Source organism: Liolophura sinensis, chromosome 7 (assembly GCF_032854445.1).
Source record: "Liolophura sinensis isolate JHLJ2023 chromosome 7, CUHK_Ljap_v2, whole genome shotgun sequence".
In the NCBI taxonomy this organism is placed as follows: Eukaryota; Metazoa; Mollusca; class Polyplacophora; order Chitonida; family Chitonidae; genus Liolophura; species Liolophura sinensis.
The window spans coordinates 7,407,373-7,431,280 of record NC_088301.1 but is presented as its reverse complement, the minus strand read 5'-3'; the positions used below and the strand labels follow the sequence as shown (position 1 = coordinate 7,431,280).

Sequence of the window (23,908 nt, the reverse complement as noted above, 5' to 3'; positions counted from 1 at the left end):
GCATAAAGGCTTGGGCAAGAGGCCCTGATGAGGGGAAACGGGTGGAAGCAGGCTCGCTGAAAGAGGAGACGAATAATGATTCAGTCGATGCATTGTCTTGTGTGTTTCGCCAGAGCTGAAGTCAGGTTTTACCAATCAGGGTAATTGACTACATAACCTCAGCGGTTGTGCCTGAGCTGTTTGTTCGACTGTATCTCTGAAATGGCACCCTTCATTGGCTTTAACACTGGGCCTAGTTCCCAGGAATTGCTGTGTATACAGTCAATAGTTAAAGCCGGCTAATCCCTCAGTTCTGATGCTCATTTATCTCTAGCTGACACACTGATTCTGACTACTCTTTAACAGATGTGGCTGTTTAGTGCATTGCAGGATAGGAGTTAAATTAAGACAGTTATCTCCCATTAGTGACACTGGCCTCCAGGGGGCTGACCTTGTGTTAGGACAGATGTGAAAACAAATTAAATGGGGATATCACATTGTGTTAACACAAATTAGACATTTCTGGTACAAGGGCTGAACATCTAGCTGTCTTGAATCAAATGTCTGTGTTATTCAAATTAATACGGCAGCGTTTGTGGGCTGACTAACCGTTACACAGGGGATTTGATATTGGGTTGTCTGTGTACACAATATGATAGGGTTTAGACCTGGCTTGCTACTACTCAGCATCATTTCATTATAGCTGTTTATATCTGTAGATAGCAAGCTTTTTGCTGAAATTGAAGCTTTTTTAGCTGATTGCTTTGTGTAAAAGTACCAAGATACACACCATATGTTTGCTTGTCTCTAAGATTGTAAACAAGAATAAAAAAGAAGGGAATGCAGATTTACGTGTATAAATTTTTATTTTCAGGGGAAACATTTATTAGTGTAAATTATGACTTACCTAAAGCTTGGCATGCTAAAATCGACTCTCAGAAACACGTAAAGTGAGTGAGTGAGTGCTTGGGGTTTAATGTCGTACTCAACAATTTTTCGGTCATATGACGATGAAGGAATCATTAGGGTGCATGTACGTGCAATGTGCCTCCTTGTTGCAGGACGGATTTCCACCGCTCTTTTATTTAGTGCTGCTTCACTGAGACGACTTACCGAAGGGAAGTAAGCCACCCCGCCCAAGCCATTATACTGATACGGGTCAAACAGTCGTTGCATTATCCCCTTCATGCTGAACACCAAGCGAGGAAGTTACAACTTCCTCTTTTAAAGTCTTAGGTGTGACTCGACCCAGGATTGATCCTGGATCTACCGGTCCCGCAGAAACACATAAAGGACTTAAAACAATAATTTTGATGCCAACACTTAAGTGGCTCAATACAGTGGATGAATCAATCAGAATCAAGTGTTCAATCACTTGAAATATGATAAACTTTCGGTGAAATAAGTATTAATACTCAGTTGGTTTAAGGAAGTATTCTTTACACAAGCCCGCTCTATATATAGACACAATAACATACTGATACACATGAAAATATCTTTTGCTATTAAATATAAGACACAGCAAACTTAAAAGAAATTAAACATAACGTCATTTGTATAGAAATAAATCATGCAAATTTACAAAATAAGAACTAAAGTCATTAATTAAAAAAAAAAAAATCTGGTCAACAATGGAAGCTCTTGTGATTTTTAAAATGATTATTGAGCATTTAAAACTAGTTTTATATACATGTACTTTTTCTTTGTCTCAATTACATCATTTGTGCGAAAATAAGCAAGGAATTGAGGAGCATACATGTACATGTATGATTGCGGGCTAGGTACATGCACAGGTACTTCAGTCACACCTGTGTATGGACTACAGATATGAAGCAGATGTGCAGAGTAATGTTTGCGTTTCAACCTACTTGCACTGTTTATTTTAGGACTTCCTCTTATGCTGATACATTTAACTGCTAATTGTATTCATTTGCCGAAGAAAGAAAAAAGCAATAACTGGTTTTTGAATGGATTAGAACCTGTGCTCTTGAATCTGGCTAGTCCACATCTTTTATGTCACCTTGCGAAGCTTGCCTTACCTGATGGGCTAACAGGAAATCAGCTGTTACTCTGTGGGGTGTTTTATATTAGCTCTGTTGGCTACATTATCATAGACTTTTCTTGTTAACTCAAACTGGTTTTGTGTGTGGACATAAAGGCAAACGTTTTGTCATAATAATAGGCTTTGGGTTTAGGAATTATGTACAGTTTTATGAATAATCATGTATATATGTCTGCCCCATTGCATATAAAGGTTAGTGTTCCATTGTGTAAAAACTGTTCTTTTCTGATGATATCTATTGAACACTGGCATGTAATGATTCTTGTGAAAATGATGTACTTTATTTTTGTGAATATTTTAAACATGTCTTGAGGCATTTCGTCTATAAACTATTAACTGGGGGCTTGAAGTACGGTTTTGTAGTGATGAAACAGTTGAGAATTCACATTTGCTGAAACACTTTCAGTACAAAGTAGCTAATTCATGACCAAGGACAGATAAAGGTATTTATCTATGTCTGACCTCAACACCATGTTTCCTTGTCTGCATGCTAAGCTCATGTCAACTTTGTAGTGTTATTTTTCTGTCTGAGTGATGTGTCGTCATCTTCACAGTGGGTTATTAACACATCCAGTGGATTTTCCGGTTTAGTGTTTTTGTACACCTTATTGTAAAAGTGTTGACATGATGTCATGTTATGTGAACGAGTTATTAAGGTGGAATCGCCATTGGCCTCATTTAAGAAAATGTACCCGCTTTTAACTAGGTGCTGTGAATCAGGTAGGCACTCTTTGAAGAGAGTTTTGGTTTAATCAGGGTTGCATGGTGGGTGGGAAATCAGGTTTAAGGGTTTGAGCAGCAGGTATTAAAACATTGTTGGGGTAGGTAAGAGGGGGAGGAGGACAGGCTGGGGTGGGGGTGCTGTTTAGCCCACTGGCAGGTAGGAGGTATTCAGTACCAAGTGAGAACAGAATTCCACATAGGTGGACAATGGTGTGACACTTTTGTCTGCTAGTGTTATTAGTCACTTGTCTTCCTGCTTAAGGTGAAGCTTGCATCATGGGACAGGTGCATAGTTCTTGTTTGGGAAACTCGCCAATCACATATATAGTGGGGCAGGACTATGTTTACCTGCATTTATGGAGATGCTCTTTAATTAATCCCTTATCCAGCTGGGCCTGTGGTGACATGTAACTACCTGTTGACATGTGGACGGTATTAATTACTCTGTTCACTTACCTGGCACAGGTGAGGCTGCAGGTCTAGTCAGGAGTTGAAGGATTGATGTGTAAGGGTTATACCGTGCTACAGCAGGAGTTAAAAAAAAAAGAACAAAGAGAAAAAAGATAACCATGCATTGTATGATGTGTTGAAGCTGAAGTCACATATACACATCACACAGAGTGTTGTGACAGTGCAGATATGAGGATTTATCATTGCTGGATTTTAGGTGCTTTTACTGAAGGAGATTGAAACCAGGGGATATTGGACTGTCTTTGTTTTGCTGGTATACCAGATAGCTTAATTGTCAGGTATGATCACATTTTTGTTTTCGGGATGTGTTTTATTTTTTATGGTTTTAAATGTTTCATCAGAATGTCTTTCACATGTGGGCTTACCATCAGCCAATTTTCTTCAGCTTCATTCATTCATTCATTCATTCATTCATTCATTAATTTACCAGAGTTTACTAAACAGAGGTTGGTGGTTTATTCCACAGACACCCACGCCACGTTTTTGATATGACACTACAGTGTGCAGTAGTTGGTCAGTAGTTGGCAGGCAGTTGTATTACTGAAGTGCAGTTCTTGGAAAGATTTTTGTTTCTGATAGTGTTATAATACTCCAATTGATATCAGTTGGCTGTTCATTCACTTTCATGGGAAATGGTAAAACACTCAGGTGGTTGTATGAGCTATAGTGCCTGTTTTTTTCTGCTGATCACTGGATTATACGTTGATGGTTGGTGATGAGCGTGATTTATTGTTGTTGTAATTATACTATTATTATTATTATTATAATTAGTGTTTTAATGATCATCACATTATTACTTTAGTACACGTACCTCAGGGTTGCCATTTAGTTAGCTGGATAATTATGCAGTTGGTATATAAAATGGCCATCTGAGACTTTTAGGTATAAATGGACCATACAATCTATGGCAGGGTATCAATTTTTTGTTTACCACAGAAGCTAAGTGCTTTCAGTTTTTTGTATGCAGTGCGACTGATCACTGATTCATCTTTTATGGAGAAGTATAATGCTTGAAACATCAGCTGAACAAACCCTTTATCTGTGTGCAGTGAGGTTTGTCGGCATCATTTTATTGGCTCTCTTTGTTTTCTTTGCATTCTGAGGATGTAATATTTCTCTTTTCTGCGGTTGATCTCGCCATTACTGGTGTAAGATAACCTGCATTTATGTCTCTGTTCCGCATGGCTGATGTTACATGCTGTAACTGTTTTATACCTTATAGGGGGATACTCTTTGAATTGCATTAAATTTCTCTGATTATCCAGAACTTCTTGTACCAGTATATGTAGAACTTGGCAAAGAGGTATCTCATAGAATCATTCAGGCACCAAGGTGCTGTATCAGATGTCAGTTAATGATCCCATTGTGGACAGCACAATTTTGAGAATTAGCCATGATTTAAAAGCCCATTTAATATTGTCATTTCCTTTAGTACAATTTCAGAAATAGTCCTTTGAGACACTGAAGCATTTGCCAAAGTTGAAAGTCCGGTGATACTTATAAGCCTTGACATAAACAGTGGACTTGTTTAGAGAACATTGTCAAATGCTTGACCATCGCCCATTGTAAATTAGTAAGTTGTGCATATTTATATGTGCAAAACCTGATCATAATGGTAATGATATTTGATCATTTCTATGGATCTTTTTTTGATCAAAGAAATGAATGTATGTATATGGTAATATGTGGCTTAATATTACAATCAAGAATGAAACTGTAGGTTTCAGGTACATAAATTCCTTGATCACATGATGTCTGTTGGCATTTGTCAACTTGGCAATATCTGGTTGTATAAATTCAGTGTCATTGCTTCACTAAGCCACACAGTGTTACATCCTGGATGGCGTTTTTTGATGCGCACTTTCTGATATTTTTTTATCTACATATAAAGGTTCTTGTCACAGCTGAAAAGGCAACAGGTCTATGATTGGCTCTGTCTGTCTGTGTGTCTGTGTTTCTGACCATCAGTTGACCGTATATTTTTGACATCCTATATCTTATATAATACATCAAAAAATTTTAAGGGGCCTCCGTGGCTCAGTCGGTTAGTGCGCTAGCGCAGCGTAATGACCCAGGAGCCTCTCACCAATGCGGTCGCTGTGAGTTCAAGTCCAGCACATGCTGGCTTCCTCCCCGGCCGTAAGTGGGAAGGTCTGCCAGCAACCTGCGGATGGTCGTGGGTTTCCCCCGGGCTGTGCCCGGTTTCCACCCACCATAATGCTGGCCGCCGTCGTATAAGTGAAATATTCTTGAGTACGGCGTAAAACACCAATCAAAAAAAAAAAAAAAAAAAAAAAATTTTAACATCTTAACCTTGGCTGATAGTTAAATGAGGAGCCTTGTTGTAAGATGACACAGACTTTTGGCAGGCTATGTGCCTCTGTTGCAAGTTTGAGCTTGTTTGATGAAGGATAACAATTCTGAAGCATGCGTTTTAATATGACATTAGAATTTTTGATGCCATAATTGTTTGTAACAAAGTCCTTTCGTAATTATTAGAAATAATCATCTCTATGGCAGATTACAGAATGTTATGGAAGTGCAAGTTTGGCTTATGAAATGAATTTTACATAAAGGTTGCATTTGTGTTCATCAAATCTGATTAGTGATAAATACCAATACACTGTCTCAGTGTTCTTGTATGTAAACGTGCAATGGTCACTGTTATTAACACTGTATATAGTACAAAAGAGCAGGAATCACTTCACAAAATCAAATTTCGTTTAACCTCCGTTGTAAATATTGCGCTCTAGAATACCATGAGGGGAGGGTGGGGGCGGGAGTGATTTATTACATGAAAAAGTAGTACAAAAAATGGAAGTTTCCTTACCATCTTTTTATGCAACAGATGGCTGGAATGGGCTGTTCTATTATGAAATGCTTATGAAGTATCGCTTGTGCTGATATCCTAAGCCGTGTTAGATATGGAATAAGCTGAACATCTTTGGAATTCAGCTAACAGCATATTCCCATTCTGTACTTGGTACTATTACACATGCCAGTTTGATTGTTTGTGGAGGTGCATAAAAGTTCTTTTCAATAACTGAGAATATTTCAGGTTTATTATTGTTTTGTTTTTTTTTGTGTAAATTTAATACAAAGTTTCTCATTTTCACTTTGCTATCTTAGATCCTAAGTTGGCTGTAAACTGTATTTGTTTTTGTGTTTACATGTTGGTGTATTTCACATTTGGTTGATCATTATGGTTAATGTGATATAGTTGTACATAACTATATTAAACATTCAGGCCAGCTGTTTTGCTTTCTATATTACCACCAGACCTTGAATAATATTTTCTATATAATAGTATGAGTTCTCAAAATCTTTTCACTTTTTTGTCTTTGCAGATTGTGTGCACACATTTAAGTTTTAATCATGGGAAACAAAAGTTCTAAAAAACTGTCCAAGGATGATATCAGATTCTTGGTAGAAAACACAAATTTCTCCAAAAATGAAATCAAGCAGTGGTATGTCGGTTTTATGGTAAGTAATCAAAACATTGATTTCCACTTTTCCTTGTAATGTAAGACTGTATGACTTTTAATGATGTCATAAATCTAAAGATTATACATTTCTGTCTTTTATTGTTATAATTCTAATGGTTCTCCATCTTCCAAAGCCATAATTTTGATATATACTTTTCCATTTTGTGATGTCATAAATCTAGTGTTTATTTTTTTCCAACTGTCAGTGTGATAATTCTTATACTTATAATTTAATTTTTTCAATTATTATTAAAATCTAATGGCTGTAATTTTCCATCTGTAATGATTTTTTGCAAAATGGTTTTGAGGGAACTTCTTTTTAATTTAATTGATTCCTGCAGATTTCCTGGGTTTTTTTTTTTTTTTTTTTTTTGGGATTTAAAAATTTTTTCTCTGTGGAATGGGTTTGTTGGAATTTGCAATCATAAAGGAGGAGTTTTCAGTCAGAAATTATATTTTCAGTCTGTTTGGAACAGGGCAATCAGTTGACAAGGCCAGGGCTCAGTTGTTCAAAAGTGTTCGTAAAGCCTGGAATTTAGTCCAGACTGAAGTGCCGTTTTCTTTGTATTAGATGAGACTGGTGTCAAGATCTAAGCCTGGCTTAACTTTAATACACTTTTGAACAGATGGCCCCAGGGTGCGGGCCCATTGCATATCATTGTGTTGTATTGTCTCAGGTTGTAGACATTGCAGTTTTAATATTCTAGGATTCTAAGGAGAGGGTTATGACTGAGTGGTTAAGAAAATTGTTTTCAATGGCCAGGATGTGTGGGTTCAGCTCAGACCTTAGGCAAGGAATTTGTGGATTCCCTCGCTCTGAATGTTTGCGAAGCTTTGCATGTATTGTGAGGAAAAGTGATTATACTGGCTGTAATTTTCCATCTGTAATTCTTCAACCTTTTTGCATGTTTGCAAGTTGTTTATTCAAGCATATTTTGAAGACTGATAAAATTATACTGGTACTTTTTGTGAAGCCCTGATACTAACTTATCCACCCAAAGTAGTTTTGTCTCCAAAATCAAATTAAACGTTGTGCTTTCATATGCCAAAAGGTTGAGAATTAGGGTATGCCTCATTGGTACTATTAGCATGGTTTACATGGCGGTGTATTTTAGAAACCCATATTGTAGTAAAGCCTTGTTCATTCATGCGTACATCTGTGTCATTTTACCAGTATATCCAAAGAACCAGTTTGCCTTGAGCCATAAAATTTGTTTCCTTTATGTCTTTACCACCAAAGGCTTCCTCTTCGACCGTAAGTGGGAAGGTCTGCCAGCACCCTGCGGATGGTCTTGGGTTTCTCCCGATCCCCTGGTTTCCTCCAACCACAATACTTGCTGCTGTCGTATAAGTCAGATATTCTTGAGTACGGCGTAAAACACCAATCAAATAAATAAATAAATAAATGTACCACCAAAGCAGAAGCCTCTGGCATACAACATATTGCATGGTTATATATCACATCAGCACTCTATTTGAAGAACTGCTTCACTGTAATAGATAGCATAATCCTTTGTATTTTCGATCATCAACACCAAGCCTGATGGCATTGTTTGTTATTCATTCTGCCATGACAGAAGATACACTCCTGAAGCTGTGATCATGAAGTCCTCAAGGCCTGTCCTAACCAGGTCAAGTCTGAGGTGTCCAGGTCAGGCCTAATAACCAGACTCTCACAAATGCCATATTCCCACAGCTGTAATAAGGCTCCACCTTTACAGACTTCTCGCTGACATTTGTCTGGGTTTCTTTCAGCGGGACTGCCCCGATGGACAGCTGACCAAGAAGAAGTTTGTCGAAGTTTACTCAGAAATATTTCCCTCTGGGGACCCGAACAAATTCTGCAATCATGTGTTCCGATCGTTTGATCACGATGGCAGTGGGAAGATTGATTTCAAGGAGTTTCTTATGGCCATTAATATCACATCAGCAGGAAACGCCCGTCAGAAGCTAGATTGGGCGTTCAAAATGTATGACATTGATGGGAACGGCACGATAGACCGTAGTGAGATGATGGAAATTATTGGGGTAGGTATTTGAAAGAGGCTATGTTAATCTCACTGCATAAATGTTTCTAGGAGCATCTTATCGAAATATTGCTATACTACTATGCTACTCCCTCTGATTAGGATCTATGACTCTCTCAGCTCTCTTAAGATTAGATTTTATGTTGTGGACTAGTCTTTAATGTTTTCTATCAGCTGTTCGTTGAGACACTGGCCTTCATCTGTTTTGGCATTTTCTTTGGATTGGCTGTAAAATTCTTTGAAAATCGGATAGGTGTTATATAATTATTTAAACGTTGAGGCTTTGAGGATGGTGATTTTACATGTCTGCAGCTAATGAGTTTGTATACAATAAATGGTGTCAATAAATGACTTTTGTGGAAATTTTGCTGTCACAAGATTTTCGGAACGAGGGTGACAGGAAGGGTTTAGTTTTGTCACTCTACCCTTGATTGGATATCAGATATGATCCTCATTTCTGAACTCATATCAGAATATAAATGATCTGTATGTTTCCACTGTAAAGTATTTAGGGCGGATTCCACAAAGCTATTTTAGCCTTAAGCAAAAAACCTCTTTCCAATGCTTTTGATACTGGATGTGGAAATTTGGACATATTTGTCTTAAGATATTGATGAGGTGGACAAATTTAATTTGAAAAGCCGAAAATGAGCTTTAAAATCATATTTCATATTTTAACTTCAAATGGCTTTGTCGAATGGGTTGCTGGCCCTTTTCGTTGTTTAAATGTATTGGTAGATATTAGCACTTTTCCTCTTGAAGTTACAAGAATAAAAACCTTCTTAGATTCTCTTAAAAGTGCCAAAACTGCCTTTAATTTGGTAGGGTGAGGTATTCTCAGACCTTTTTTTTAAACAAATTTTAAACTACTGTGTATATTTTTAATTATTTGATGTTAAAAACCATTGGGGTCGTATGTGTGAAGGTCTGCCAGCAAACCTGGCAATGTGGTCATGATTTTCACTGATCTCAGTCTGTTTTTTTCCCATTGCTAGATGTTGTCGTTGAAGTGAAATATTTTTGAGTATGGCCTAAAACCCCCAATCATGCATGCAATCATGAAATGAGAACAGGTGTTGTACCGTTTGAAAGAGTAGTCAATTTTAACATTAGTAGGAAAAAGTAATACTCAATCAGATAAAGGTAAAAGGGACATTGTTTGAAGACAATGTAATACCTGATAATAGTAATAATAACTTTATATATTGAAGATAATGGAGTGAAAGACACATGTAGTTATGGCGTCATACAATTGATATACAATCCATCTAAGACTACTTGCAATTATTATGCTCAGGGAATTTGTTAGATGTGATTTCCATTCCACACAGTTTAATACTGGCTGGGATTGAAAAAGATAGCTCCACTAAGGCACACAGTTATTGAATTAGCTCCCCTTATCTCTGTTAACAAATTATTGTTTCATGTACACATAAAGACTTATGTCTTTGACTGTATGCCAATTTTTTGGAAACAATTTTCTGTAAAATATAGGCATGTAATGTGTTGAGATTTCGTGGTAATGACTAAAGCAAACGGACAGACTAGCTAAAGATTGAATGTTCAAAGGATAAGCCATCCATTCCTCTTTTTTTTTGCCAGTGGCTTTATTAAACTCAGGATGTTTGTCTGGTACCGTGCCACAAAGGTTTCTTCCCTGCATAAGACCTGGCAATCATCACAAAATATTCTTGAGGATAACAGCAGTCAAATAAATGAAATTGTCTGTATTTACTTTGATTATATACAAAAGTTACACAGAAAGGAAAAAGCCCTGTATATATTGACCTTCAAAAAAAAAAAAAAATACAGAAACTTAACAAGTTAATATTCTGGGTTCTCACTGCCCCTATTTTTTAAGCTTGTAACACGACTCTATTCCCATAAAGTTTCTAACAAAAATTTCCCCAAAACAGGTAAATGACAGTTCAAATGACATACCTAAAACCATGATCTACATGTATTTGCTTGCATTATAATGTGAATACTTGCTGATATTGCACTTTTCTTAGTAGTCAAAGGTTCAAGTAAACTCATAAAGATGTTTTGATTTTCCAGAGTTTGCTATATATCTGCCCTTGAATTTAACTTTTTTCCCTAACTCAACTGTAGAGCTAAGTATAAGAAACAACTCATCACTGGAGCACAAACATTTTTATTTCATTCTCGGTGAAAGGAATTGTGAAGACATTATGTCACAGAAAGATTGACAGTTCAGAAAGCTCTGCCATTTAAAGACTACTGCAATTCTGCAACCAATTCACATGTTTGCAAGGTGCTTATTCAAGTGTAATCTGAAAACATTAGTCTAAAAGACACTTTTTGTGAAACCGTGAAGTTGGCCAACCCAACCAGTGTGTGTTGTTTCCAAAAGCAGCTTAGAGATGAGGAATTAGGGTATATTTGTATAAATGATCATGTTAGATATGCTATAACTAGTATACCACATGCACCAAAGCATTGGAAAGAATCTTTTTTTTCTTTTTCTGTTGTAAATTTTTTCTGTGGCATTTGAGATCATTTGACGTAGATTTTATGACAGGCTAAGTTATCTCTAGATAACTCTTTAGGAAATTTTTATCAAACTTGTACCTATGCAGTGTCACATTGTGTACCCATTCATATAGAACACAGTCATTTTCCAGTAACCTTGAGCTGTATTTTCAAGCTTGTTGGGCCTATGCTTGCACTCTGTTATTTCCTTGTGCATGTGTCTCTTGGTCAAATGGTCAAAGGGTATTCAGCTACTCCAAGTCATTGAACAGTATTTTTTCTGCCAGTTGAATTAGACATTCAGATTTTGCTGTGTCATGCTTTCATTGGTCGTATTCAAGTTACATTAGTTTGGGTTCTGTCTGTAGGCCAGAAGTGGTGTGTAGCACCTTTAAATTATGTTTCCTTTATTTTAGTAAGCCAAACCAGATTGATATACAAATAATGACAGAGAATCTTTCTTTTCTTTTCTCTACAGTCAATTTATCATATGTTGTCGGAGGGCCAGCAGACCGAAGAACTGGATACGCCAGAGGCACGGACAGAGAAGATTTTTGAGAAGATGGACGTTAATAAGGACAACGTTCTGACCAAGGATGAATTTATCAACGGGTGTCTGAATGACGAATGTTTGTACCAAATGTTGACAGCTGAACAAAACTGGCAGGAAAACGAATAGTAATTTGGATCTCCTGATAAGACTGAGAAATAGTGAAACTCCTGCAACTCAAGAATTGTGAACATTAACATTGGCAGAAAAGGAACAAAATATGAAAAATTATTATTGTTATGGAGGGGATGAAATTCTTTTTTTTTCTTTTTTCTGGACCAAGTTTTGCACTGAGATTTTTTCTTTGCCAGCCATGCTTATAAACATGTTAGAAAATCTCTCTGGCCAGTTGAATTTATTCAAGTCGTTGCATTTGTGTTTTATAAATCATCTCATTTTTATTGTTATGTTTCTGTTGCATTTTGAAGTTCCTCAGCAAAGCACTCCAGGCTCACTAAGGTGGTGGCTTTGGATATTGAACTATTAAGGCTCATAACTTTTCTTTAAGTTTGTCATTTATCATATTCAGAAAACAAGCAATTCCTGTTTACAATGAATACAAATGTACATAATGAAAAAAACAGATATTTGGTATGAAAAAGCAATTGTTTCACCTGTCCTGTTGTTTAAATGATTGTTAACAATCTTGGATAAGTTGGTTATATACAGTTTTGTTAAAATTTGCAAATGAAGGTTTATTGTGTGTAAAGTCTCTGGCTTTGCGTAAATGTGCGTTTTTTTTTAGGCCCTTAATTGTGAATAAGAGTTTCAAATATATGTATACAATATTATATGTTTATACTTTAAAATTCAAACGTTATTGGTTTAGAATAGTTTTGAGTACATGGCCTCTGTTGAGTAAAAATACGTTCAGATGTGTGCTAAGCATTTCTGTGACACAAATATTATTTCTTGTAAAAGGGAAGTAGAACAAAGCTGCTCCTGTGCAAAACGGCGGTGTTCATGAGATCACATGTTCACACAATTTATGACCTTGTGACTGTATATGTATTTTGAACTGACACACTATTGTACTAAACACAATGGATATTTGTCAATTTCGACCATTTCCATCTGGATTGTGGGCCTCAATTTCAATAAACGCCACGTTTGGAAATACAAGTCATATACAAATGTATTTGTATATAAATGCTTGCAGTTTTGTGTATTTGTGATGTTTATTAATAACTATAATCAGTTATATATTTGTATATATACATACATATACAAACTCTTAGCAGCACCATACATTCCGATGTCCACCATTTCCTAGCCTTAACATTATTCATAACATGGTTTCACTCTGCTTTTAGTTGGATATAATGTGTTGTGAAAGGTGGAAAAAATTCATTCCTGACAATAAGAGTTCTTACCTTCCCAAGGGCTCTCAAATAGAAAATATGAAATTTGAAATAAAATAAAAAAAAATTTTAAAAATTGAGAGTTTAGTGCAGATCATTGAAAATGCTAAAATTTTAGATCTGCGAGAATGGTCAGTGTGGTGAAAAAACTTTCTGGAAAAACATTTTTTTGACTTAAATGTTGTATGTTAGATGTATATATAAAGAAGCTGAAATAAGCCTTCTTGATGGTAACAGAAAAATCAACTTAACCTGTTTTCTGAGACTATAGAAGTTTAGTAGCGAATATTTTCTCATACTTAAGCATTTTTCATGCTCGTGGACTGTGTATGACAAGGCACTAGATCATATGAAAGATGGAGCTATTATGGTGTATCAATTCAAGTTGATGATAATCCCTGGTGTTGACTGCAACGGCTGGAGTTCATTGGCATCTTCAATCAGTTCCTTGGCGTCAGTGGTAGTCCCTTGGCAACACTGACAAGTTCCTTGGCATTAAAAACAGTTCCTTGGCAAAACTGACAAGTTTTTGGCATTAAAAACAGTTCCTTGGCAAGACTGACAATTTCCTTGGCATTAAAGACACTTCCTTGGCAACACTGACACTTTTGTTGGCATTAAAGACAGTTCCATGGCAAAAATGATCATTTCCAAGGCAGTATTGACCGTTCCTTGGAATCAGTGATAGTTCCTTGTCGACATTTACAAGTTCTTTGGCCACATTTACAAGTTCCTTGGCCACGTTGACAGATCCTTGGCATCAGTGACCGTTCCTTGGCAACACTGACAAGTTCCTTGGCGTTAAAGACATTGGTCAATTCCTAGGCATTATTAACACGTGAGTTTCATTGTTGACAGACAATGTGTAATGCTAATACACAGCTGTATTTGGCACAGATAAGTATTAAATCCATTGGTTGCGAAAACAACAAAGTGTTTGCAATCCATTTATGGGTCATTAAACAACCATAAACTTTCTTTTTATTTAGGTATAATGCATGTTGCTGTTAGTGGTATAGGTAGAGGCATTTTGAGATGATTTAAATTTCACATAATGCTAAGATATGATGATAAGATTCAACTCTGATATGTACATTAAAAGTCCATTAGATATTAAGAGTTTTAAATCTGTTATAATATAATGCATTTTGGTTTTTACTGACACAGTTGAAGTCATAATTCACGAAGCTACGACTGAGAGATTTAAAGGTTTCAACTGTATCTCTTGTACAACATCACACCCATCAGAGATTAAAATACGCTAAGGAAAACACAGACTTTAAAACAGTGTGGCTTCTCCCATAGACATGGCGTAATGCTCTATATGTGTAGCCCCCATGTCACCATTTGAAGTCGAGGATCTTAAAGGCTAAAACATGACTTTCATTGACATGATTGAAGTCGTGTGTGAAGGTTATGTGTGTGAAGGTTAAGTGAACAGATTGCATGAAAAGTCTTATGTTTCCTGCCAATGGATGGGACCTACCTGAGATTATATATCATATGCATGTATACATGCTGACAAATGTAGACATTAACAGTATATGCAGCTTCTCAATCTAACTTAGCTGCCACTTGTTAATCTCCTGATAGCTGGTTATAAGGTATCTAAAGGATGCAGGAAAAAACTTGGTTTTTATTTCTTAATGTGGAGTATATGATATGACCTAACATGTAGAAGTCAAGCAAAGCATCTCCGCTTTCTTTTTGGGCGTAAAAATATCTCTAAACTACAATTTTCCTAAAGCTGCAATGGTCAGTCCTGAAGTTAAGTACAGCCTGCTTTGGTGACATCAGTGGTGTTAGCTGTCAGTAGAACTTGGTGAGAGTCCATTTTGCTAGAAGCTGGTCCAGCATTCCAGTTAAGGTTCACCCTTGACGTCATTCCCAATATTTCATTATTTTAGATGATGGCCTAAACATTATATATAGGTTCTCTGGTTGAGATTTATATCATTTATACATGTGTCATACCCACAATTTAATATTAAGGCCGACACACAGTTTTGTGGGATATACAACCTTCATTGATACATGTACATATGTATGATTATTGAAAGACTGATGTAAAGCCTAAAGCTGCGGCATGGTTGCATTTGTAGCACCGAGAAACTGACTTCCATCGCGTAAGTGAAAATTTCTTGAATAAGGAATTTAAACAACAATCAAATAAATAAATAAATAAGTCAATAAATTAAACATAGTTCAGGGACTGGATGTGTGGTTTGATTGGAGTTATATGTGAATGCACGCTCATTAAAACGTCATTGAAGCTAACCCTTGGTAGGGCAAGGGTCATTGCCAGTGGTGAAAATGTCAAGTCTTGATATTAAATGCTGCTAAAATATTTAAGATTTGTGGGTATATTTTGGTGTGAAAAGATAAGACAATACTGTCAGATTGTTGTCTGGAGTTATTAGAAAATATTAATTAATTGATTTATTAATTGTAAAACGTGTATAAGTTGGAACAGTTGTTTTCATGATGTCATCCTAAACAAGCTCAAATTCACAAAAGTGCTCGGCCATGATGTTTAAATATAGGATGTCAGTGATTTGACTGATCACTCACCTAACGGCTTATTGAGGTGCTTGAATATTCTTGATTATGGGGTAAAACGGCAATCAAGCAAGTAAATACAGAGCTGCTTGTTGCAACTAAAATTGCTTCCCTAGTGAGTTTTAGGGAAAAAAAAATTTCGAGCAGCCCGAAGACTATATTCTGTAGTTTAATCATGCACGCAAGCTATTTTTGCATGATGTAGTTTTTATCATAAAAGCTGAGCAGTACTTGTGTACAGGTTTTTATAGCAAACCTAAGCATGAATTACTGAGTATATACCTGTATGCATCAACATTGACCACACCTTATGCAGGTGGTAATGCATGACTTACTTTTCCTCTGATGCTTTCTTGCTTTTATACGTTTTATTTAATCTTTTTTTTTTTTTTTTGTCAATCAAGGTATATATTACCAGCTGTTAATTTGCTTATGCATTAAGAGGGATGATCACTGACAGTGCCCTGAGCTATGGATACACTTTAGTTGTAAAGTTATAACTGGGATGCATGCTGGACTAAAATGGGGTCCATAATGCTTGTGTGGTCCATGATACTTATGGGGTCTATGATACTTGTGAGGTCCATGATACTTGTGGGGTCCATGATACTTGTGGGGTCTATGATACTTGTGGGGTCTATGATGCTTGTGAGGTCCATTATACTTGTGGGGTCTATGATGCTTGTGAGGTCCATAATGCTTGTGGGGTCCATGATACTTGTGAGGTCCATGATACTTTAGGCACTCTGGTTTCCTCCACAGAAAACTTAGAAAGGGACTACTATTGTGTAAGTGAAAAATTCTTGATTGTGGCAATTATAAACAACAAGCAAATAAATGAGTGAGTGAGTGCTTGGGGTTTAACGTGGTACTTAACAATATTTCAGTCAGATGACGGCAAGCAAATAAATGAAGGAATAAATATAGTGCTTTCTGCTTCAATCACATAGCACATTCGTTTGCGTGTAAGTAATATCTGCCTGGTATCAAAAATATATTAAGAAATGGTAAAACAGAACAAACTATTGTGAAAGATCTGATTTATAATGTAGCTAATGCTAAGATAAATGTTTTAAGTACTTTATATAAATGATTTGGAGTTTTGCATTCATGTGTCCTATAGGCGAGCTCTTTGGTAGCCTTGCTACCAAATCCAAGTGTTTATAAATGGCTTAGTTGAGAGAATAAATTGTATAAAACCTAATTGACTCGAGACCTTTGTAGTTCCATTCAGCATATTCTATAATGTTTTTCAAACACAACTGACTGATCACGGCTGTCCGTCATGTAATACAACTCAAACTGCCGGTCAAAATACTGCATCAGCCAGTTAGAAAACTTGAGGTAAGTTTATAAGGCTCAGCCATTAACCCATCCAGCAAGCATTTGTGTGAATGCGAACATGTTTGGTTATTGTCGTTATTATGAGTGTGTCGATTGGTTAGTTTGGAGGCGCAGAGAAAGGTGAACTTAATATTTGAGCCAAAAAAAAAAAATTTAAGTGGCTTAGTATTAATTAAATGCGATTTATTTCTACATTCAACATCTAAAATCTAATCAGTCTGTAAACTATAAAACTATTTGTCCTACAGTTTTACTGAAATGAGGCAGTGGTCTGAGGTTTTACTGAAATGATGCAGTGGTCTGAGGGTTTGCTGAAACAATTAAAGGCAGTAGTCTGATTTTGACTGAAATAAGGCAGTAGTCTGATGTTTTACTGAAATAAGACAGTAGTGTGAGGTTTTACTTAAATAAGGCTGTAGTCAGAGATTTTACCGAAATCAGGCAGTAGTAATCTGAGGATTTGCTGAAATAAGGCCAGTCAGATGTTTTACTGAAACAGGGCAGTATTTGTATGTTAATCACAGACATTTGTCTTGATGGTTTTAAGGCTGGATGACTGAAATATGAGCACCAATATTTCTTTTAACATTTACACTCGACTGGATTTACAGCATTAATTTGAAAATAAGGGCTGAAAAATAAAAAATGCCAAAGTACAAATGGTTCCAGCTACATTCTTTCATAATAAAATCTGTTTTTGTCCAGGTTGGGCATTTACATTCGAAATAAAAAAATTCTTAATATTAGCATTCCTAAAATTTCAACCTGTAATCCAGTGACAGTATTTGGACAAAGTGCTAACCAGGACAGAGTACTGTTTGCAGATTTATATTAAAAAAGGGTTCAAGATTTCCCTGTGATTGGATATGTTTGCCATTTTACTAGGCTTCCTCACATTTATAAGGCTTCGTGTTTGGTTAGGTATGTTTTCAAGCCGCCATTCTGTTTGTGTGAATTTATCACCTTACGTTGTTAAAAGAACACAAATTGCCCTTAAAAGATTCCCTTCAAATTCCATAAAAGATGTATGAATTATTATGGTAGCTGAGAAAATGGCTGAAACCACATCTTGGAACTAATTTCTGGTTTATTTCATATACATCCAAAACTTCTGCTGAAAAGCAATGACAATTGCAATCAGAAGACTGAAGTTATTTTTAAAAGATTAGTATTTTCATTTTGCATGTGCACATTAGGGGAGAGTTAATATTACAGTAAGAGTAACGAACATGACACTTTTACAGCATTATGGAATTGTATTACTGTATGTAAAAGTGTCTGTATTTGGATCAATGAGGTGAAAGTTTTTTTATTTATTGACAATAGGCATTATAGCCCATTCTGTGTTAAAGTACTTTCAGGTAGATAAGTGTAAATCTGGCTTCTGATTGGTGTATGAGGTAGATGCCATGTCAACATATGCATGCATTTTGTTACTTTATAAACACTGACGTGAGATATTTCAGTGGCCATATATTTGTTAGTAGATTACATTACATTATTAAATGAAAAAGGGAAAGAGAACATCAAAGTAAGTCGTTATAGTCATGCAGCAGAAAATTATTTAACAATGCTTAAGCTTAAAAAAAAACAACCCCAAAAAAAAGGGACATCACTTGAAATGCATTCAAATATTTGTGTTGTATAAGATGGGCTTTGTAGATCATATTATTAAGGAGCTGGGTTCAGATGATTTCTCGATCAAGCTTTTCTTTTCAAGCTCTAAACTGTGTATCAACATTCTGACTGGCTTAACCTGTGTATTAGTGCATACATGAAACACTCCTCAAGAATTTGTCCATTAAGGCAAAGCTGTTGAAAAATGAGTGAAGGTATTTTTGGTATAGTTTTTAGTGGAGTGTCAGATATGATGACAGTAGAATTACATTGTCTTTTCTATTAATCAGTCCACACGTGTGGAATCAAGCCTGTCAAGATTTTCTGAATGTCTCTCAGCTATTATAATAATCATCATGATAGAACGATGCGATTCGCCAGCTACACCTACATCAGTGCTTGATGGACTTTCGATGGTTGACGTGGTTTGCTACCTTTGTTTTCTGTTAATTGTCATCAGTATATTGAGAATTATTTCATCTTGATGAAACTGTAACAGTATTGGAACATAATGACAAGTAATAAAGTCATCCGTGTTTGAATGCTGCTTGAGTCTTCACATTTTGTTTGTTTTGAGCAAGCAGAGCAAGCCTATCAGGCTATGGGAGCAAGGTGCAGTTAATCAGATATTTAAACCTGTTTTTTTTTTTAAATTTTCATAAGCTTGTCTTACGATGTTAGGAGAAGTATTGTGATAGGGGGATCAGATGCTGTTTCGTTGTCCAGTTTAGTTTAAGTTTTTGGCCAGTCATACGGTTGCAGTGGCCACCCATGGTATAGAGATAGCCAGTCATCGGTAGCGATTTACATATCAAAGACCAAGGAAGTATTTTACCTCACATCTAAACTTTTCTCAGCTACTCACAGGGTTGCAATTGGCTCCCAGTACATGGATTGCCGAATGCAGTTTGCGATTTGCATATCAAAGACATCTGTGGTAAATTCTCCACATTGCCTTTTTCCACCGCCATGATTTACAACTCTGTTACTTATAAAGTCACTGCTCTGCAATCCTTACGCATACAATGAACATTCACAGTTGTGACAGTATAATAATTTGGGTTTTTCTTGTTGAATTAATGGCAAGATTTTAGCACAATATAATTCGAGAATAATATCTTTTTATGACAGTGTCAATCAATCTACTTTTTTTTGGTTGAGAGGTCAATATTTGAATGGATCACATGACTTGAACGTTATGCAGTTTCACAAACTGCTCAATCAGGTGAGCTACCGGTATTCTCTGAATGTCTTGTTTTGGTTTAGAGGTCAATATTTGAATGTATCTCATGACTTAAACATTATGCAGTTTTACAAACTGCTCGACCAGTATTCTCTTAATGCCTTGTTTTATATATTGCCAAACCTTCACGTCATGCTATGCCACCATATATACCACCATATGCACCAGTGGCACTTTTCCCTTCAACATATCAGAAAAACATATCAAATAATTAGCATGACCACCATTTAACTGCTTGCAGTGAAGTCATACATGTAGTATGTGTGTCACCACGGTAACCTCCTGGGGGAGGTGGGGGTGGGGGGTCTAGTAATCTCAGGCACAATGTCTTGAGTTCTTTGGGGTCTGTGGTTTTTGTGGGCATTTGGTTTACTCCACTTGCATGTATACACAACAATGGCCACTATTGTAGAAGTGAAAAATCCTTTACTTCAATAAAATTAATCTGGGAAGAGCATTCCAATGCTCTTTCCAGAATAAATGAATAAATAAAAATAGAATGATACTTTTAAAAGTGAGTACAGAAGAACACATGCACTTCAGTCAGTGCTTCAGATCTCTTCTGACACAGGGGAGATAATTTTGTCAAATCATTGTGGCTTGATTTCGTTCGCTATTACACATAACTGCATGATCTCCCCTTTATTTTCCATTGAAAAGCCACATAATTTTAAGTTCTTGAACTGGGGATCTCCTAACATTTGATGGCAAATATACATGAAAAATGAAGGACAAAATGATGATGTTCAATGAATCTAGACTTGCCTATACCAGTAGACATAACATATGTATACTAGTATGATGCATTGGAGACTTGAACTACAGCTAAGCCTGATCACTAGGTGACAATATCGTATAACGTGTTATTTCAAAATAAATAAATTTTAGCATTTCCAGAGTTAAACAGGTGCCATCATAAAGAATAAACAATACCAATCGTAACAGATTCTACCCCTTCTATCTGTGTTGCAAAAAATGGTTGACAGAAGCAGCAAACTAAAAACATCATCCACGATCTCCCAGAAAAAACAATCATATTTGTTCTTTGTGGAAGACAGTGCAGACGTAACACTGAAACAGGATCCGATTTGTTCTATGTGGAAGACAGTGCAGACGTAACACTGAAACAGGATCCTATTTGTTCTGTGTGGAAGACAGTGCAGACGTAACACTGAAACAGGATCCTATTTGTTCTGTATGGAAGACAGTGCAGACGTAACACTGAAACAGGATCCTATTTGTTCTGTGTGGAAGACAGTGCAGACATAACACTGAAACAGGATCCTATTTGTTCTATATGGAAGACAGTGCAGACGTAACACTGAAACAGGATCATTGGTTATGTGTGCTGAGGAGGATAGAACTTTATTCACAATAGATTATACGACATTGTATCCAGTCAAATCTATTTAGGGTAACCCATATTGTCTGTCGTAGCAAAATCAACAAATGATACCACATACAGTAAATAGAACTTCGATAGACGGTAAATACATTACAAGATTTATAGATTGGTTGAGTACAAAGTACAAAAAATTTGACCTGAAGGATCGAAAGGCAAATAAGGCGGTTATTTTATAAAAACATTTCATTGTCAGTGAGTTAGCTGTCTGTTGCCATAGTTATTAACCATGTGGCACTATTCTCCATGCTATCATGTGTCTTTTAACAGAATAACAGAATAAAGTTGGAGTATAGTATACATACCCTTACATGTAGTATTCTCAATAATAAGAAATTGTCTTTATAGTGAAATGACTGGTAAATTAGTAAAATAAGAGATCTTGATAGGTATGACATATACAGAGTTCAGTCGTTGGAAAAAAGGATGACTTTGGTCAAGGGGAAGCAACTTTTTTGAATGGACTATAGGTAGGCAGCCAACAGACCAAACAAAAGCCCTGCTGGTAGGCCCATTTCACAGCCATTGGGCTGTAGTTAATATACCACAGCCAATATATACTATTTATACAATATATATGTAGGCAACACCCCTTTTGATCCTCTTTCATCTGACACCAAAGCTGACACAATTTGACTTCAGTTGGTGAAAAAGTCAGATCGCTTGAATCGCCTGCTGTCTCACACAGGCAATACTAAACGTTCTAGAACAACCAAACTTACACAACATATATCCCTTCCGATTATCTTTCACATGTCACCAAAGTTGAAATATCTCACTCCAACGGGCACTCGAGTTCAATTGTCACGTTAAGTGAAAGAGGATCAAAAGAAGTGTACATTGTGTAAAGTTGGCTGTTGTATATTAAATATAATAGGAGATTAATTGGAGATAGATAGAGATAGAGTTCAGTTAGTTCTCTCCAATATCGGTTTTACTTGTGTGTAAGCAAGAACCTTTGTGTATGTTTTACCTGTGTGTATGCAAGAAAACATACAAACCCAGCAATGGTGTAGAGAAAGTTTCGAGAATTTTGGTATTACATCACACCCATAAACCTAGCTGACTGCCATCGTACAAGACAAAAACCCTTGGGTAAATATATGTTTTTTGAACATGATAAAAAACATATGGCACTTCATATATGACAGCTTTCCTTTGTAGCTAATGAGTAAAGGAAACAAGCGTGTTGGAACCACTGCTCTTGACTAGAAGAACAATTGAAAAATAGGGCTGTTCATGTTACAGTAATGGAGACAACAAGGAATATTTATTTATTTATTTGTTTGGTGTTTTAATTACGCCCTATTCAAGAATATTTGCCTGATAGGACGATGGCCAGCATTACAGTGAGAGAGGAAACCAAGAGAAGCCTGTGGGAAAGGAATTTAGTGTACCCTAAGGCATGCTCATTTTGAAAATGACTAGCTATAAAACAGGGAGTAGGTTGTGCAATGGCTAGAAAGTACACCAGATATGGGAGTTAATTCCTAGCCTTAAAAACACCAATCAAATAAATAAAATAAATGAATCATATTTCGGAAAACTAGGTTCTATAATTGTATAAGCAATCTCGCAGTCTCCTAACAGTACCCTAAATGTCATAAAATTTCATATATGACTGGGAGTTCTTTTGATTTTAGAAACATGCTTTGAAGGGTGTTTGGACAGTAGGATGATATGCGACTGAGAAAATGTAAATTTTAACACCAAAAGTAATACCTCATGACATTTATTTGCCTCCAGAAATACTCTACATACCCTCATTCCTCAGCCTTTTCACGCATGAAAGAACAACTTTCAATGCAATTTATGCACACTTTAAGTTTGATTTTGGAGACAAAATAGATTTGGATGGATTGACATATTCCAGGGCTTCACAAAAAGTAGGATTTTATCAGACTACACAAAATATGTTTATATAAACATCTTACAAACATAAGAAAGGGCTGAAATGAATTACAGTAATTTTAATACAAGAAATTTAACTGGAAGTATGAGTAGTCAACAGTGTTAAAATATGTGTAATATTCAATACGTCAAATCCACAACATAGTCCACATATAATACTTTATATATATTTAAACACGATGTAAAGTTCATCACTAACTCACCCAGGTAGGTGGTTTCCTAAGTATCTCTGTTTTTTTTCTTCCACCCCAAAACTGACTGCCTTTGTATATAAAGTGTGAATTTAAGTATGGTGTTCTTAGGCAACATTCAAATGGGTACCCAAATTTTCTGGCTTGTCTGAAGCATTCTTAAAGGAAACGTTTAAATTACATTGAACACCCCAAAAACATTTTTTGTTTGATTTTTACTTTACTTATTATGGATATTACAGTGTTTTGCTTATCCATGATTCACATCGGCTATCAGAAAGGTAAACTTCATCAGTCAGCAAAAGTGCATTGTTGGATGCCTGAGGCAAGGTGCAGTGGTATTGTTCCCCTGAGCTCAGTCACTGCTTTCCTCAGCATATATTTAAACCCTGACCACAGTTGTGTAAGTGAAATGAATTGAGTATGATCTAGACAACATATCAGTAAATAAATAAACAAGCATTAATCGCAAGGAAAGCACAGCAAAGTT

The 23,908-nt window shown here is 36.1% G+C and overlaps 2 protein-coding genes across 6 annotated transcripts in view; both read left to right on the top strand.

Annotated features, from left to right (window-relative positions):
- Window positions 1–12,916, top strand: part of LOC135471948 (neuronal calcium sensor 2-like) — a 108,289-nt gene extending 95,373 nt beyond the window's left edge. For all 5 annotated transcript variants that reach the window (XM_064751408.1, XM_064751406.1, XM_064751411.1 and 2 more), the window contains 3 exons: window positions 6,583–6,718; window positions 8,476–8,748; window positions 11,719–12,916. In XM_064751408.1, the coding sequence (XP_064607478.1) occupies window positions 6,611–6,718; window positions 8,476–8,748; window positions 11,719–11,919 (582 nt within the window). In that variant the 5' untranslated portion in view covers window positions 6,583–6,610 and the 3' untranslated portion in view covers window positions 11,920–12,916. The remainder of the gene's footprint in view (window positions 1–6,582; window positions 6,719–8,475; window positions 8,749–11,718) is intronic.
- The window catches only part of LOC135471949 (neurocalcin homolog), a 197,017-nt gene that overhangs the window by 95,388 nt on the left and 77,721 nt on the right, over window positions 1–23,908 (top strand). The window lies entirely within an intron of this gene.